The 15,853-nt window shown below is 33.8% G+C and overlaps 1 protein-coding gene across 6 annotated transcripts in view; it reads right to left on the bottom strand.

Moving 5' to 3' along the window:
* cnc (NFE2 like bZIP transcription factor cap-n-collar) overlaps positions 1-15,853 on the bottom strand; it is a 546,339-nt gene that overhangs the window by 72,577 nt on the left and 457,909 nt on the right. For all 6 annotated transcript variants that reach the window (XM_081735988.1, XM_081735986.1, XM_081735985.1 and 3 more), the window contains one exon: positions 4,079-4,210. In XM_081735988.1, the coding sequence (XP_081592114.1) occupies positions 4,079-4,210 (132 nt within the window). The remainder of the gene's footprint in view (positions 1-4,078; positions 4,211-15,853) is intronic.

Below are 15,853 nucleotides of genomic sequence, written 5' to 3'. Positions count from 1 at the left end.
ATTGTATGTTTAAATAGAAACACAGCGTTTCAAGAACTAATATAATTACTTCTGATTCGAAGGATCTCTAGTTCGATCCCTGGCCGTCTTTGTGGGTTTTCTGTTGATTCTTTCTTACCTTCCCATCCCATCAATTCTACCATCATCATCATGGACTTACATTTATCAGTCTCCATTACACTACTGAGACGTTAAAATGAAAATTTCACTTGTTCGTATTGCATATTAAGTTTGTGTGAAACAGTTTCAGTGCATCTTCTGATTTTATGCCACAAAGTAACATAGTCTACAAATATCTTTCTGTGTACAGTGTTGACTATTGAGAAAGTAAATAAAATACATTGTTGCCAACAAAAATGCTTGCTTCTAAATTCCATCTGAAGATACTTTAACATACAATATTTCAAACGTTTATTGGTAACAACCATACTTGCATTACTGTCCTATTCTTAAGAAATGTGTTTACTTTCTTTCGAAACTATTTGAGACAAACGAATAAGTCTTTTCTCCCTTTTCAGAGAGCAACACAAACATCCACAAATATACACAAACGAAGATATTATTTCTTCGCAGAATTACCCATCCATGTTTGCTTGACATCTCGCTGTATGGAGCAGAATACAAACATAGGAATATACTTTCTATCGTTGACACAAGTTCAGACGCCCATCTTGCATACTAATGCGGTACGACCAGACAAAAACCATGGAATATTATTGATTTTTTTTCCATCATTGAAATAAAATAATGGGTTAACACGGCGATTCAAAACGATATTAGTAGTTTGTCCTAGGTCAAGTATTTTAAAAATTTCGGTTCTTCAACGTACACAAATTCTACACCATTATTAGTTTTTAACGAGAAAAAATTCCAAAGATCCGATATATATAGTGTTTCAAAACAACACGGACAACGTTTGGGAGGTGATTCCTGACACCAAGATAAGGCAAAAAGTATAGACCAACCTAGGTGCACAAATGCTTCCTTTCGGAGTTATAGGCTGCCAAAAACATGAAATATTGAATTCCAAAACTATGGGGTCTACCGTAGTCGGGTCAAGACTTCACTTAGGAACTAATGTGTGCTATCCAAAAATATGTATTCACGTAAATCCTAAGGTATTCAAGTAACAATTTTATAGAGGGAGTTTGGCTACGGGCTTATAATCTGAAGTATTCACCAACTACCTCTATAAAAATTGTTGCGGGAGTACCGCAGGGTTCTGAAGCTTGGATATTTGGATAGGGCACAAACTACTTCCTAGGTGAAGTCTTGACCCGACTACAGTAGGTTCTATAGTTTTGGAGATTGGACTTTTAAAGTTCATTTTTTCATGTTTTCGCCAGCCTATATCTCGGAAAGGAAGCATTTGTGCACCCATGTTGGTCTATACTTTTTGTCTTATCTTGTTGTATATATGTATATATATATATATATATATATATATATATATATATATGTGTGTGTGTGTGTGTGTGTGTGGATAAGTGTAAATATTCATGAGTAATTTTCGAGATAAATGAAGTTTTTGTACATCTAAAAACTACGCCCTCCTATTAAAACGAAACTGATACTGAAATATTCTGTACCCTAAATCAAGCACATCGGCTTGATGATGGTACACGGAATGGCCTAAGAGTTAGCCTACAGCCTAAAATTATAACTTACTCAAAGTTTAAATTTTGTTCAACTGTAATATTATCTAAAGATATGACCAAATAGTGAAACGTCTCTCAGCAGTGGACGCCTCCATAATACGAACAAATGTTCTTGTCTCGGCAAAAATATATGTATTAATATGGTAGAAAATCCTGCGTTTTACGGACTCTCTCACAATCAGATACGGACACGGACCCACTTCTTTTTATCCTCAAAGTTTTATAGTAACCTCTTCATAACGAACAAAAATTGTTCTCACCTCATGCGTATTTTTGCGAAGAAAACAATATCTACAACTTGAAAACAAATCTTTCAATTGGTTCATACAACTGATTCTGTTACTTACAACAAAATTCTCGATTAGAAACTAGTGCCCACACGACTACAGGTAGACAACTACGATATCACAGACTTTTCTCCCACGAAATTTATAAAGCGCCGTCATTGATAAGGTCTGTCTATAATTTTACAATTTAATAACAATAATAATGTTGTAGTGTTCTTATTGAGTTACTTTGACTTTGGATTCAGTCAGTAGAGCAAAAAAGAGAAACTTTAACAGAGGAATGACTTGTATTGGAAAGAAATTATCATACAAGGATTATATTTTGCACTACACGCCCATATAAATCTGTTTCTTCACAAAGGGGGATTTTCCCCTTATCCCCCAGTAAATTGAGAGCTGAGTACAGTATTTCGATATTAGCCTACACACATTTTTCACTAATGTGTTTATTACACACTGTATATTATTATTATTATTATTATTATTATTATTATTATTATTATTATTATTATTATTATTTCAGCGTTCGTACATGTAATAGATTTTACAGATTTTACCCAAGTTTAAACGCTATCAATGAAAATATATGTATTTATAGATTATACCAGTTGGTTTTTAAATCATTTTTTTCTGACGACACAGTTTACTGAACACTCACAGTATCGCGACATATTTGATTTTTTTTAAAATTGTAGTAATATAAATTATAGTAGTTTAAGACTCTAAGTTTCTATGAAGTAGAGACTCTATTGTATGTAATACCATACACAAAAAACACGGATTACTTTAAGGTAGTGCCGAGCACTGTTGCTGCAGCGGGAGCACGCTTATAGCCAGTGAGTGGCCAGGGGGCTAAGCTCCCTTTGAGACCACCTTCAACCTCCCTGAAACTTTCAGTTGACTGTTGATATGTATGTAAATTGAACTCAAGTCATCCTCTCAAAAATTATCTCTGCTTCCTCCGTCCTAGTGTTCATAACACGGGTCTCCGCTGGGGGCACTGGCTAGTGCAATCTGCCCCAAAATTGATTTTATAACAATTTAAATGCTTAATAATTTTTCAATTCTAAAAATGTTGTAACACATGCTATGAGACTGCGCGACACACCGGTTGGAAACCAATACGAATTCATATGAGTTGTTATTCGTAAAAATCCTGGAAATGTTGATAATGTACAACTTGGCATAACTTGTTCGTATCTACTGATTATTTTCGTTTTGTAAGCTATCATTGTATTTGAGTTGATTTTGAGTTTAATGTTTCTTTTAGCAGTGAGGCTATAAGAGACGTGGACTTATTGATTAATGTAGAATCCGAACAACATGAGCTCCGCCAGGAATCGAAGGCGGATCTCACATGCCAAAGGCACGTACGCTCACCGCTTAACCACGAAGGAGTTCTGCTATCGTTGTAAGATTTATATGACTTTTAATCTTTTAATGTATGCCAGGTTGTCCCGTAAGTTTCGTGTCATTTCAAAATGTTCCCTGTCATAGGTTTCGTATCAGCCAAGAAAAATTTCGTAACCTGGAAGGCGTTGAACTGTTACCATCCAGCATATCGTATTACTACTTGTTCTGTGCAATGGGCAACTTTCTTCGTGGTGAAACATTCACCAATGAGGATGATGTGCAAATGTTTTTCAAGACGAAGTCCAAGAAGTTGAATTCATAGGGAATTAAAAATTCGGCGGAAAGATGGACATTCACTATAGAGCACAATGTTTTACGTTTTGCAGAGTAAAGTCTCGTCTACACAGTAAACTTGCGTTTTTCTTTTCCATATGGTGCGTGGCGGGAAACTTATACGATACTCTGGTATATATACAGGGTGGCCCAAAAGTACGTATATAGCCCCATATCGACTGGCTCATGACATTTTATATAATTTTCTTATTGTTATCCATTCAGGTAGTGATTTAGTTTCTTTATTATTTGTTCTTAATCTCTCTTCTCTTATACCTTAAGATTGGAACAAACAAAAGCAAATAAACTAATTATCTTAATAGACTAAAATGTCATGCTTTGTAGGACTGTATACCTACTTTTGGGCCACCCTATATATATATATATGTATAACAAAGGATTATGTTAAAGGAAATACAAGCAATAATAATAAGAGTAATTACGTACCTGAAAGGAGCGTGCATGATGTGGATGAAATTGCGCTGTTTGGATCATCTCATCTAACTCCCTAACTGGACTCTCTGCTGCTTCCAAATTTACAGCTTCATCAATTGTTTCTTCAGACTCCTTTTCTTTCAGCTGAAACAATTCATCCAACTATTATAGACATCATATTTTGTTGCTAACATACTTCGTATCTGATATTTTCTTTATGCTAATTTTCCTTATGTGTCTATGGGATAAAAAAAATAATTATGGGCATTTAAATAGTTTCAAATTCTGATGTAAGCTCCATTGTGTAAATTGTGTAGAGGCATATATAATCATAAAATAATTAAAGTACAATTTTTAAAATACATTTAGTATTACTATTACACCGAAATATCCAAGACCTTCTCGTGTACATTTTTCTTGGGGTACATTTTGAAATTATATATTTATTTTACTTGAATACAGTTCTTAGTTTCAGCTGTGTAGCCATTTTCGCACTAATTAAGTACGGAAAGGCATTTTAACAGGATGTCAGAAGTATCATGCCAGATGGTACGACGAAGGCTGAACTTCGACTTCAAAATGAGAACCATTCATTTACGCCTCATAAAATTGAATCAATATAAATGGCGTTTGATATTAAGAAATCAAAAAGCTTTTGGTTTATTAAGTTACACTGAACTTACATACATTTGTAATTTGAATAATTTTTAGAAAGGAGCAGGTGCAGCACGACCATTTTTCATATTTAATGTTTTAATTCGATCTTGTGCACTTGTACGAGATACGTCTAGAAAGTTATCTACTTAGACAGGAAAGGAGGGGCAGAGCATAATGACGCCAAGGCCACTGTGGGGAACCCCACTCCGCAATTTGAGGTCAGTCGGAGCAACGCCATGGCCGTGAGCTGTCCCGTGATGCAGCTGTCCCAAGGCTTTTTGAACTTATTTGAGGAGGGCCAGGACAAATTCCTGGCTCAGCTGGTAAGAGGGAACGAAACCTGGGTCCACCATTGGGATACTGAGAATAAGCTGGAGTCCATGCATTGGAAATACCACGATTCCCCGCCCATGAGGTCGGACAACGAGGTCCAACAGACTGTTTCCCAGTGGTTTGCAGGCCATGACAAAGACTATTTTTTTCTCTGGGATTTCTTCGCTGCCCACAATGTGGCGACGGTGCATAGACCTCCATGGGGATTACATCGAAAAGCAGCGACGACTAGATGAGCCTATCTGCATTCCTTCCTGCCTAGGTAGTTAACTTATTGGACGTCCCTTGTATCTTAATTTATTTATTTATGACTTCTTTTACGTGGCGAAGTTAAGGCTCTGCAGCCTTCTCCGAGCACTTAACCACGTGCATGCATTTTTTTAAAGCACCAATATATAGAAAATTTATATACTTTTCTTATTTATACTGGCATACTTTTTATATTATTTTAATTTATATACTTTTCTTATGGAGATATTGCTAAGTAAAAGGATTATATTTACAAGTTACATCAAATCTCGGAATGTCAAATGAAATCTTTTAGTTTTACGTCCGACGATTATGTCGTGCAAGTTAAATGAGACGGTGATGATGAGAATAAATGAAATGGTAAAGTGAAAAAATGGAAGAAAACAGGAGCCCGGATAAAACTCACCAACAGAGTGTTTGTCTACCACAAAGCTCACTTGGCGCGAGGTGGGTTCGAACCAAGAACCCCACGTACCAAAAATGAACACTCTACTACTGAGCCATCGCACCCCGTAAGAACGTTGAGACTGCATCAAAATGACACACATTCTTCACGCATCTGTCCAGTAGTCTTTATATAAAGAGGTGCTACATGCTTTCGTTATTTTGGAAATTGATATATTATTGTGATTGAGTCGATTTCCATCAAGCTGGCACTTACCGTGCAGTGGGGCCCCTTCTCTACGTCCCACTTCACAAGTTGGGGCCCCCTGATGGCTTCCCCCCCGCAATGCGGGGTCTGCGGGACCCTTATTTATGCCCCTGCAAATGACTGTTCTTAAGTTGCTGATATTTTTTCTTTTATCCTTCATTTTTTTAAACAGAAAATTTCGTGAGTAAACGAGGAAAGTGTGTTTATTTAAGCCGTAGTATAATCATTGATAGTCAAAATAATATTTGAAGATCAAGAGTTGAAATGATTTTGAAATCAAATGTGTATTATAACTGTTACAGGGTGTCCGGAATGGGACTGACGGTTTTTAAAAGTGTATAGTTTTAATATGGTCAGAGATACTGAAGAAAAAAAACATTCATATCAAAGGAAAGCTCAAAAAGTTTGGTTCAGCAAATTTTCACACTTGAACAGCTACCGGTGACGGCGCTAGTATCGCCGATAAACAGAAATGGCGTCGGTAGTCGAAAAGGTGCAATGCGTGTGGTGCTTTGCTCTCCTGATGTTACCCCCCCCCCTGGAATTCTTCCTGTGGCAGTAATGTGAAAGACCTTGTGTATTCTAGTGAAAAGGTGCGTAACCTTGAACTGAAGAACCGTATTAGAAATGCGATTGCTTCAGTAACACCTCAGATGTTACAGAATACGTGGATAGAGATTGAGTTCAGGTTAGATATTGTAAGAGTTACAAATGGAGCTCACCTGGAGTTACACTGAGTTAGAATAACTTGTAAGGAAGACCAAATAAACTTTTTGAGTTCTCCTTAAAAATGCATGTTCTTTTCCTTCTGTATCTCTGACCATAATAAAACTATACACTTTTAAAAACCGTCAGTCCCATTTCGGACACCCTGTACAATACAAATTTATGTATCAAATTGCAATTTTTTCATAGTTTTCTATTTTCTGTTTCAGATATACGTACGTATTGGAGATAGGAAGAACATTCTCTAAAAATATATATGGAAATGAATTGCTACTATGAAAGTAAATCATTACACTTTTTCGAAAACTATGTGGAATGGATTTCTGATAGATTTTAGTGCAGTTTGATATAATTTCAATATTTTTCTCAATTTTTTGACTTTATCTTTTATCAGTTTTATTTGAAAACAGTAACGCTTCCTAATAATAGATTAACTTTGCCATGCCCTAAATTTTATAAATCAAATTTTATATTAATTTTTATAATTCCAAATAATTCTCATTGCATAATAGTGAAAAGTGTCATATCTAATTTTAATTTTAATTGATTAATTTATAAGTTTATTTTAAACTGATTTTGATTAATTTTGAAATTTTAACAGTTACTTTTTTCTGACAATTTTTAATTTAATCAATTATTTTTCTTTGTCTTAAATTTTAATTTTTAACCTTTCAATTTTTCGATTATTTTTCCAGTTATGTTAATATTTCAATTTACTATTTGGGGAGCAAGGTGGTTCCGTGGCAGAGCTCTTATCTCTGGTTCGTGGGGTCCGTGTTTCGATTCCCGGCCAAATAAGTTTGTGGTTGACAACATCGTGATCGTGGGCTTTCTCGGGGTACTCTCGTTTCCTTCTACACTCTCATTCCACCGGTTCTTCTATCATCATTCACTTGCCTTAATCATCCGTCTCCCTTAGCCTACAACGCATAATCGTGTGACGTTAAACTCAAAGATTTTCAATTTACTATTCAAACATTACATTCAACGATATTCTTTATTTATTAATACTTTAAATAACAGAGTAAAACCTGTTAAATTATTGACTCTCTAACGTGGCCCCTATTTAATTTTGGCCCTGTTGTCATATTTTCTGTGAAACTATTTGTGTGAGTGTAATATTTTCTGTAGAACCAAAAAATGACCAATCTGGACCGATTTTACTGTAGCTAATTATTTATTAATCATTAATGAATTCGTTAACTACTAAACAAATTTAGAATTATACAGAAAAGTAATAACATTTTGTTTGGAATATAGCCATAAGCTTTTGTATTGATTTTCGGAAGAAGAAGAAGAAGAAGAAAAGGAAGAGAAAAACAAAGAGAAAAACCGAAGTAGTTATTTATTCAATTTTACGATGTACAACAATAAGGCATTGCAGTTTCCGAGATATTTCTTCTGCATGAAGGTGAGCAAGCATCCAAGCCCACAAAAGTACACACAAGACAAGAATTTTTGGCTTAAAGCACTCGTTCTCTCTTCGTCTCTTACAGTAAACAGTTCTCTTCAAGACTGAAAAGAAAATGAAAATACGAAGGAAAAGAACAAAGAATCGTTTGTTTTATTTCGATGCTATTTGCACAACGCTTGGTGTATTTTTAATTTTTATTTTTCTCATTCGGTTAGTTTTTTTTCTTATTGTTCCGGTTTAAAATGGTTTTAAGAAAGTAATAAAAGAACGCCATGTATCTGCTGTAATATACTGTATATAACACCGGTAAGTTCCTTCCTATCTTACATATCACGTATAACTCAGCCATTATATTTTTTAGTTACTTCCTTAGTCAAGGTTTTATTTCCTTTAGTCAAGGTATACGTCCCTTTTCAGCAACGAGGCTACAGTATATGAAACGTGAACTTACACTTTAAGGTCGAATCTGAACCATCGAAATGCCTCCAAATTGTTTAATGTCTATTACCAAAAATGCACGTGCTAGCCACTAGCTTCGAGGGAAGGTTATTATAAGGTAACTTCGGCAAATAACGCCAGTCAGGTATTAACGCCATTTAAAACTTTGCACCCTACTAGCATGAACATGTGTTTTGTAGCCGATTACACACAGTTGTGTGGTATATAGTGGCACTTACTGTCTTTGTGCCTACAATAAACAGTGGCCAGTCAGACGTCAGTTGAGAGAAATAAATTAACTAGTATAGACGTGGGACCCGTATATTAGCGAAAAGAACGCATAAATTTTTATCGTGTCAAAAGAAGTAAATGCCTATTTATGTAACGTTAACTTATATAAATATTGCCATGACATACATTAATAGACTGATCATTATGTAAGAATAGGACCTACAGTACATAATATGTGCAGGAGCCCGTTGTTTTGGGTTTAGAAAGGATACTCGAAACACAAATCTATTTTTTCTGAAATAACGCCACTCCATTTAATTGATAATAAAATAATATTTATATCCAAAATGTATTCTTTTGTGCCAAACTGGATGTGAAATGTACAAAGTCTCATGTTTTGTGTATTTGCTTTTGTAGATGGAAGAAAAAGTCAGAACATTCGAGTCAGATTAAACTTGAAAATATACGGGTACAAGGACCTTCAGTTACTCAAAATTCATGCAGAAAATCCAAGAAGATAGAAGAAAGAAAGAAAAAATATAGTTAACGTCACCATCCAGGAGAATATGTTATTCCCACATAAATTTATTATGTAATACAGACTAAAATCAATTTGAAAAAATCTATTGTAAAAAAAATTCTTGCAACACACGAATACTGTAATAGAGTTTCTGTCTTTTACGATAAACGATATATATTTTTAAGGTTCTTCGGGGTCTTTTGTAAGTTTTCTTGAAGCGTAACACTTCTCACCTTGCGAAAGTTGACACTTCAAACTCGAATTTATAAAATTAAAAGATCACTAATTTAAGTCTATCCCATCTGAATATTGGAAGGAAAGGTCTGGGTTGGTGCCAAGAAACAAAAACACACTTTGGGCTTGGGGGATCACGTTTAAAACTACAGTTGGATTATTCCTACCTTCAAAGTCCATTGTACAGTGTCTAACAAATATAAATAGCGTACAGGTATAGAGTTTGTGTATGAAATATACGAGTAATTTTCTCTTCTCGATGACTGCGCAATAATAACGAAAAATTTCTTGGGAGTCATATATATATATATAATGGAATTCAAGATTTCAACAGGTTTACACGCTTCATGGCCCCCACATACCGAGAAAAGTTATTTTTCTGTCTGTCCGATGTCGCCTACCAAAGGAGACTCATCTGAACCAAATTTTAATCTTCCTTTTTTTTTAAAAAAAAAAAATATTTGTAAAATTCTCCAGAGGAGATTACTAGAGGGTGAAATTTTAAAAAGAAAATGGAATTTGCTCGACAACGACAATAACGATTTTATTTATTTTCCATAGACCAATATTTCATCAGTTATCCTATAAAATAGTGTAGTTCATTTTTCTCGAAAAATTCAACAGGGGTATTCAATCTTGAGAGCGAGTTTTTTTTTTTTTTTCGGCTGATTCTATTTTAAAAGACTCATTCCATGTTCATACTGTATTTCATAATTAAATATTTCCGTAATAATTGCAGCATGACGTCATTCAATTTAAGGTATAGGAGCAAAGTATTTTAGTTTTGTGTATTTTTTTTTTTTTTAAGTAATTCTCGAATTATACTCCTTGGTTGGTTGACATGAAACAATTACGTTAATGGATTACAATTTCAATAGGCACTCATATATATTTCTTTTCAAAATTATAAGAATCATATTACATAATATTAGCTTTGTTATCGAAAAATATAATTTACCACCAGTATAATTCAATAGCTACTTTAATACTCTCATTATTTATAAGGCAACAACGCGGTGGATCCATAATAAAGAATGTTCACATTTTGTATGTAGGAAGTTAAACTCGATTCCAGATCATGAACGTGTCTGAAGGTAAAACACGGAGTGCTATCGAGGTACTCATGCATCCTGCCTCATTCAGCTTCTTTTACTACAACATAATTCACCTAATTTATAGTTGGTAACCTTAGGCTACCACGTCATAAGCATTGGATGTTAAACTGAAGATTTCATTTCATATAATTTATTATTCATCAAAATGGTGAATAATTATGAATTTCCCGCTTCACGCCTTATGTCTGGTTAATACCTACAATTTTAATACCATATTAAATTTATAATTAGACACAGAAATGCACTTACAATTTAGCAATAAAATTGTAGTTTGACAACATTCGCGTGTTTCATATTGGTCATATGAAAAAACAAAACTTTTCTATAAAACAACATTAACCTATCTCAACAGAAGCGCTAAAAAGTAGAAAAATAATGAAGGCGCTAAAACACAAAAAATAATAATAATAAAGCACCTAAAAGCAGAAAGTAATTCATTACTATTATCTACAAACGAAAAAAAAATTAAAGTCTGTGCCAAGCCATCAAATTAAATGCCTAATACAAATTTAGTCTCAACAGTAATTTTATGATTAGCTAATTTGTCTGGCTTTGCATAGAATTCAATTTTATTTATAGATAATAGTAATGAATTACTATCAGTTTCTAACAGGGTGGAAAAAAATCATGATTTTTTTCAAAAAAATCATTTTTGTTGATTTTTTTGATTTAAATCGATTTTTTTGATTTAAATCAAATCTTTTTCTTCGTATAATACAAATCGCGAACTGAAGAAAAAACATTAGGAATTAGTATTAAATGTTAATTATGTCATTTACGTGAAAGTATTGAGTTTAAATTTTGAATTAATTCCCAATCATTAACCTATTTCAATCCCAAACAATGTTTCTTAAGCATTAAGGAAAAAGTACAGCAATGTATATCAACATGACACTTTTCTTTTCAAGAAAGTCACTGATATTTGGCAGGGGCATATTTTTAAACAATTGGAACTAGCTAGCGGCACGAAATCCACATAAAGTACATAAATTTCGCCTAAAATTAACTAACTCACTCTATGACCTATGGAACTCGGAGGTTCAGTGCCATGTTCACAAAAGCTCTCCACTGACTTCTATCCTTAGTCAACTGGATCCAGTTTTTACTTTGTATTCCTATTTCTGCGAGATGCAACTTAATATTGTCCTCCCATCTGCGCCTAGGCTTCCTAATGGTCGTTTTCGGATTGGACTTCCAGTTAAAACTTTGAAAGCGTTCCTACTTTCTTCCATTCTCGCTACATGTCCTGCCCACCTGGGCCTCCAAGATTTGATGACCCTAACAATGTTTGGTAAATGGTATAAATTATGCAGTTCCTCATCATGAAGTTTTCGCCATTCCTCATTTCCGTTCCTTTTGGTTCCGAATATTCGTTTCAGGATTTTATTCTCAATTACTTTGCGTTCTTCCCTCAGCGTAAGCGACCATGTTTCACAACCATACAGCACAACAGGCATAATTATCGTTTTATATATTTTAAAGCTTCAAATTCCTCGACACAATTCGCGACGATAAGAGATTTTGAACTGAATCATAACACGAATTCTCTGTAGGAATTTTCTGCAGGAATTCCAAAATAAGAAAATCAAGATGATCAGTTCCAGAAGAAGAAACACTTATGATTGTTAAAAATATGCTTTATGTGACGTGAAAAACATTTCAAATGCGAGTTGTCCGTGCATTTAAGACATCTATACATATAGCAGGCACGTTTTTATACTTTTCTGTTGGCTATTTTATTTCCTCTGACAATTTTTCCTGCACAGGCACGGCAATTTTTTTGCGATCACATCGCAGATCGCGGCATGTTCTGCAATGGGGTCAAGTATCCACTTTATCAAAAGTGTTATTCGATATTTTAACGCATCCAAAATTTGTCGTATTACGATCCCGAGAAACTTCTTTGTGTTTAGTACATAAATTTGGCCCAAAATTTTAAAATCTAATTTTTTTTCTTGTTTCGGAGAGAGAATCGGACCCCTCTAAATACGCCCCTATTATCTGGAAACAAACAAATAGACGTGTACACAAAAGAGTTTTCATCTTAAATGTCCATGGTGATTTCCCCGTTGGAATAGAAATTTTAAAACCTTGTGTTACAAAGAGAAGAAAGCAGGGTTCACCCGTAACCCGTTCAAACGGGATTTTCCCTGATCGTTCCCTACATGATACTAGTTTTCATACTGTGCTTACATATATTTGAGTCTCATTGCATTATGATTATTATCTTCCATAATCGAAATAACAGAAGAGAAACGGGATTTTACTTACTTTCACTTTAAATTAATTCATTTCGGAATTTGATTTAAATCAACGATTTTTATTTAAAAAATCAAGTGATTTAAATCTTGATTAAAATCGTGATTTAAATCAGACTGATTTAAATCAATCCACCCTGGTTTCTAAGCACTTTATTACTTTTTTTTGAACTTTTATTATTTTCTACCTTTTAGTGCTTCTATTAAAGTCGATTAATATTGTTTTTAAAAGTTTTTATTTTCTGCTTTTTGGTGCATTTTTGAAGTATATTATTTTTCTTTTTGGTGCATTTTTTAAGTAGATTTTTTTCTGCTTTTTGGTGCATTTTTGAAGTAGATTTTTTTCTGCTTTTTGGTGCATTTTTGAAGTAAATTATTTTTTAACGTTTATTTGATTTTTTCACTCTTTCGCTACCTCACTAATTTAGTTAGAAAATGAAATTAAATTTTTGAGTTTTACGTCCCACGTTATGCCGGTTAGGCTAAAGGAGACGGTGAAGATGAGTAATGAATGAAATGGTGGAATGAAGAAAGTGGGAGGAAACGGGAGAACCCCGAGAAAACCCACGCACACGGTGTTTGTCCACCACAACGTTCACTTGGCTGGAGCAGGGTTTGAACCCGAGACCCCTAGAACCAGAGGTGAACGCTCTACCACTGAGCCACCGCGGCCCAATTTAGTTAGATACCTGAGCTAAAGACAGGATAAATAAAAATTGTCCTATAAAAATTGTCGGTCTACGAAACATGCGTGGTCATATAGATATGAATAAATTGGTTTACGCATTACAGAACTGAGCGGCTCGGGGAAACATATTTCTAATGGTATGTCACGTTTTCTAAATTTCAAGTAAATTGGAAAAGAAGGCTCAACAGTTTCATGCAATTCAATGCAATGACACATACCAAACAAGTTCCCCCTGCAGTCTGTAGATACATTTCTCGAAAGCGAACTACTTACATACTGTTCTATTGTTCAATCCCAACCCATTTCACCTAATAATTCATTTTCACCGCAAGTGGCGCTTATCATTATGTGCGTCCGAGCGGTCAATTACATGTGAACATACACATGGTATTAACACTATTGTCTGTACCAAAAAAAAAAAAAAAAAAAAATGTAGAGAAGAAAAGAACTTTGAGGTGAATAGAGGAAAAGAAACTAGAACAGTTTTGGGAGAAAAGTTTTATGCTAGGAACGTGATGAATACGATAAAAAAAGGAGTACCACGGATGAAGACATGTGGTATTATTATAACCGGCATTTTCCGCTTTAGTACTAAGAGGACGATACAACTACGCAATTCACAGGAAGAGCATGCCAATATTGGCAGAATTACTGTTAATCTTAGAGCGCTACATTATTTACCATTTCACCAAGGTATTTGTTACAATTTGAAGCATATAAAACAATGCACTTTCCTATACATTTTTGTTTAATTTAGCGTCTCATGTACTCCCACTCTACATTAAACACAAACATATCTTCTCGGAAATCAAACACGGCACCGCTAGCCAGAAACGACATTCAGTAATCTTGTTCCCATATCTTTTTATTAAAAAAATAAAATTCTAGATATGCCACAAATCAAAAAGAGAGAAGTGTTACAATTTAGAAAATAAATTTTCTGTGATTCCCAACTATTTAGTTGGATATACATTTCATGATATTGCTTATTGTTAAGTTATACAAATTAAGAAATTAATTGCGATATAGAATAATAACAGAAAGAACTACAAGAATTTTAGGAATAATCCAAAAAATGGATCAAAAGATTGTGATCTTGGCCAAGAATTGTTTTTTGGATCAGGGAAAAATTTGAACGGCCCCTAAATCGAGTTTTCGTATTTTTTACGAGATAAGCACATCATACTGAGTTGTGATAAATTGGGTTTAGCTACACTATATATAATTCTCCAGATATAAGGCCTACAAGAAAATTTTTGATTGAAATATATTGGATCTTATGATCCAATAAAATAGAAACATCCCATAAAAGCTGACAATTTTATTAAATCGATATTTTGAAAGTACTCGTCAATCATAAATATATAATAAATAAAATTGTTACAATTGGTACTTGTATTATTCATATAAAAATATATTTAATTTAGTACGAGCCACCGTACGAAACATCCTCTCTACGATTTGTTGAACTAAATTATGATATGCTGCATTTATTACTAAAATATTTATTTATGAAACACGAACAAAATTATAAGGCGTTCGAAAAACTTTGTTCCAAGAAAACACAGCTATATGTAAAGTAACGCTTATGGTATAAAGATACTAATGAAATATTTATTTGTGTATGAAAATATTTTTAAAAAATTGAATCATTTTGAGAAAATCGTCTAAAAAGAACATACTGTCAGAGTACAATATTCTATGTGGAATTTTTTTAAGGACAAATGAGTTATGCCACATTGTCAGGTTATTAACGAAAACGTGTATTTACGAAATATGAACAAAATCACTTGAGCCGTTTCAGATAAATCGTCCGTAAGGAATTCATCTCAAGAGTAAACTACCTCCTTGATTTTCCCCCGAGAAATTACTTACACCATATTACAGGGATTTTAATGAAATATTGATGTAAAAAAAATACAACCAATATTGTTAGAGCTGTTTTTCTTTTAATCATAATTTTTATTCTAATCTTCCATTGAACTTTTCCTTTACGGTAGAAACAAAATTTGAAGAACTCTCCTCGAGATTCTTATAAATATCTTAAGTTTAAAATGTGATGCCGGCCTCTAGATGAGTGTAAACACAGCGGGAGGCCCAGACGGAAACATCCAAAAATACTTTAGTATTAAAGAGTGCTGAAACCTCGAAATAAATACTTCTATTCACGATCACCATACTTTCTACTTTTCTACTGTTCAAAAGTAGAACTTACATATAAATTTATCTTTCAACAAAATTACAATACCTAGGTATTTTTAGATTCTTTCTG

The sequence above is a fragment of the Thermobia domestica genome, chromosome 13 (genome assembly GCF_964235325.1).
Source record: "Thermobia domestica chromosome 13, izTheDome1.hap1.1, whole genome shotgun sequence".
NCBI classification, from domain to species: Eukaryota; Metazoa; Arthropoda; class Insecta; order Zygentoma; family Lepismatidae; genus Thermobia; species Thermobia domestica.
Note: the sequence above shows the minus strand (reverse complement) of the source record. Positions and strands in the feature narration are given on the sequence as shown.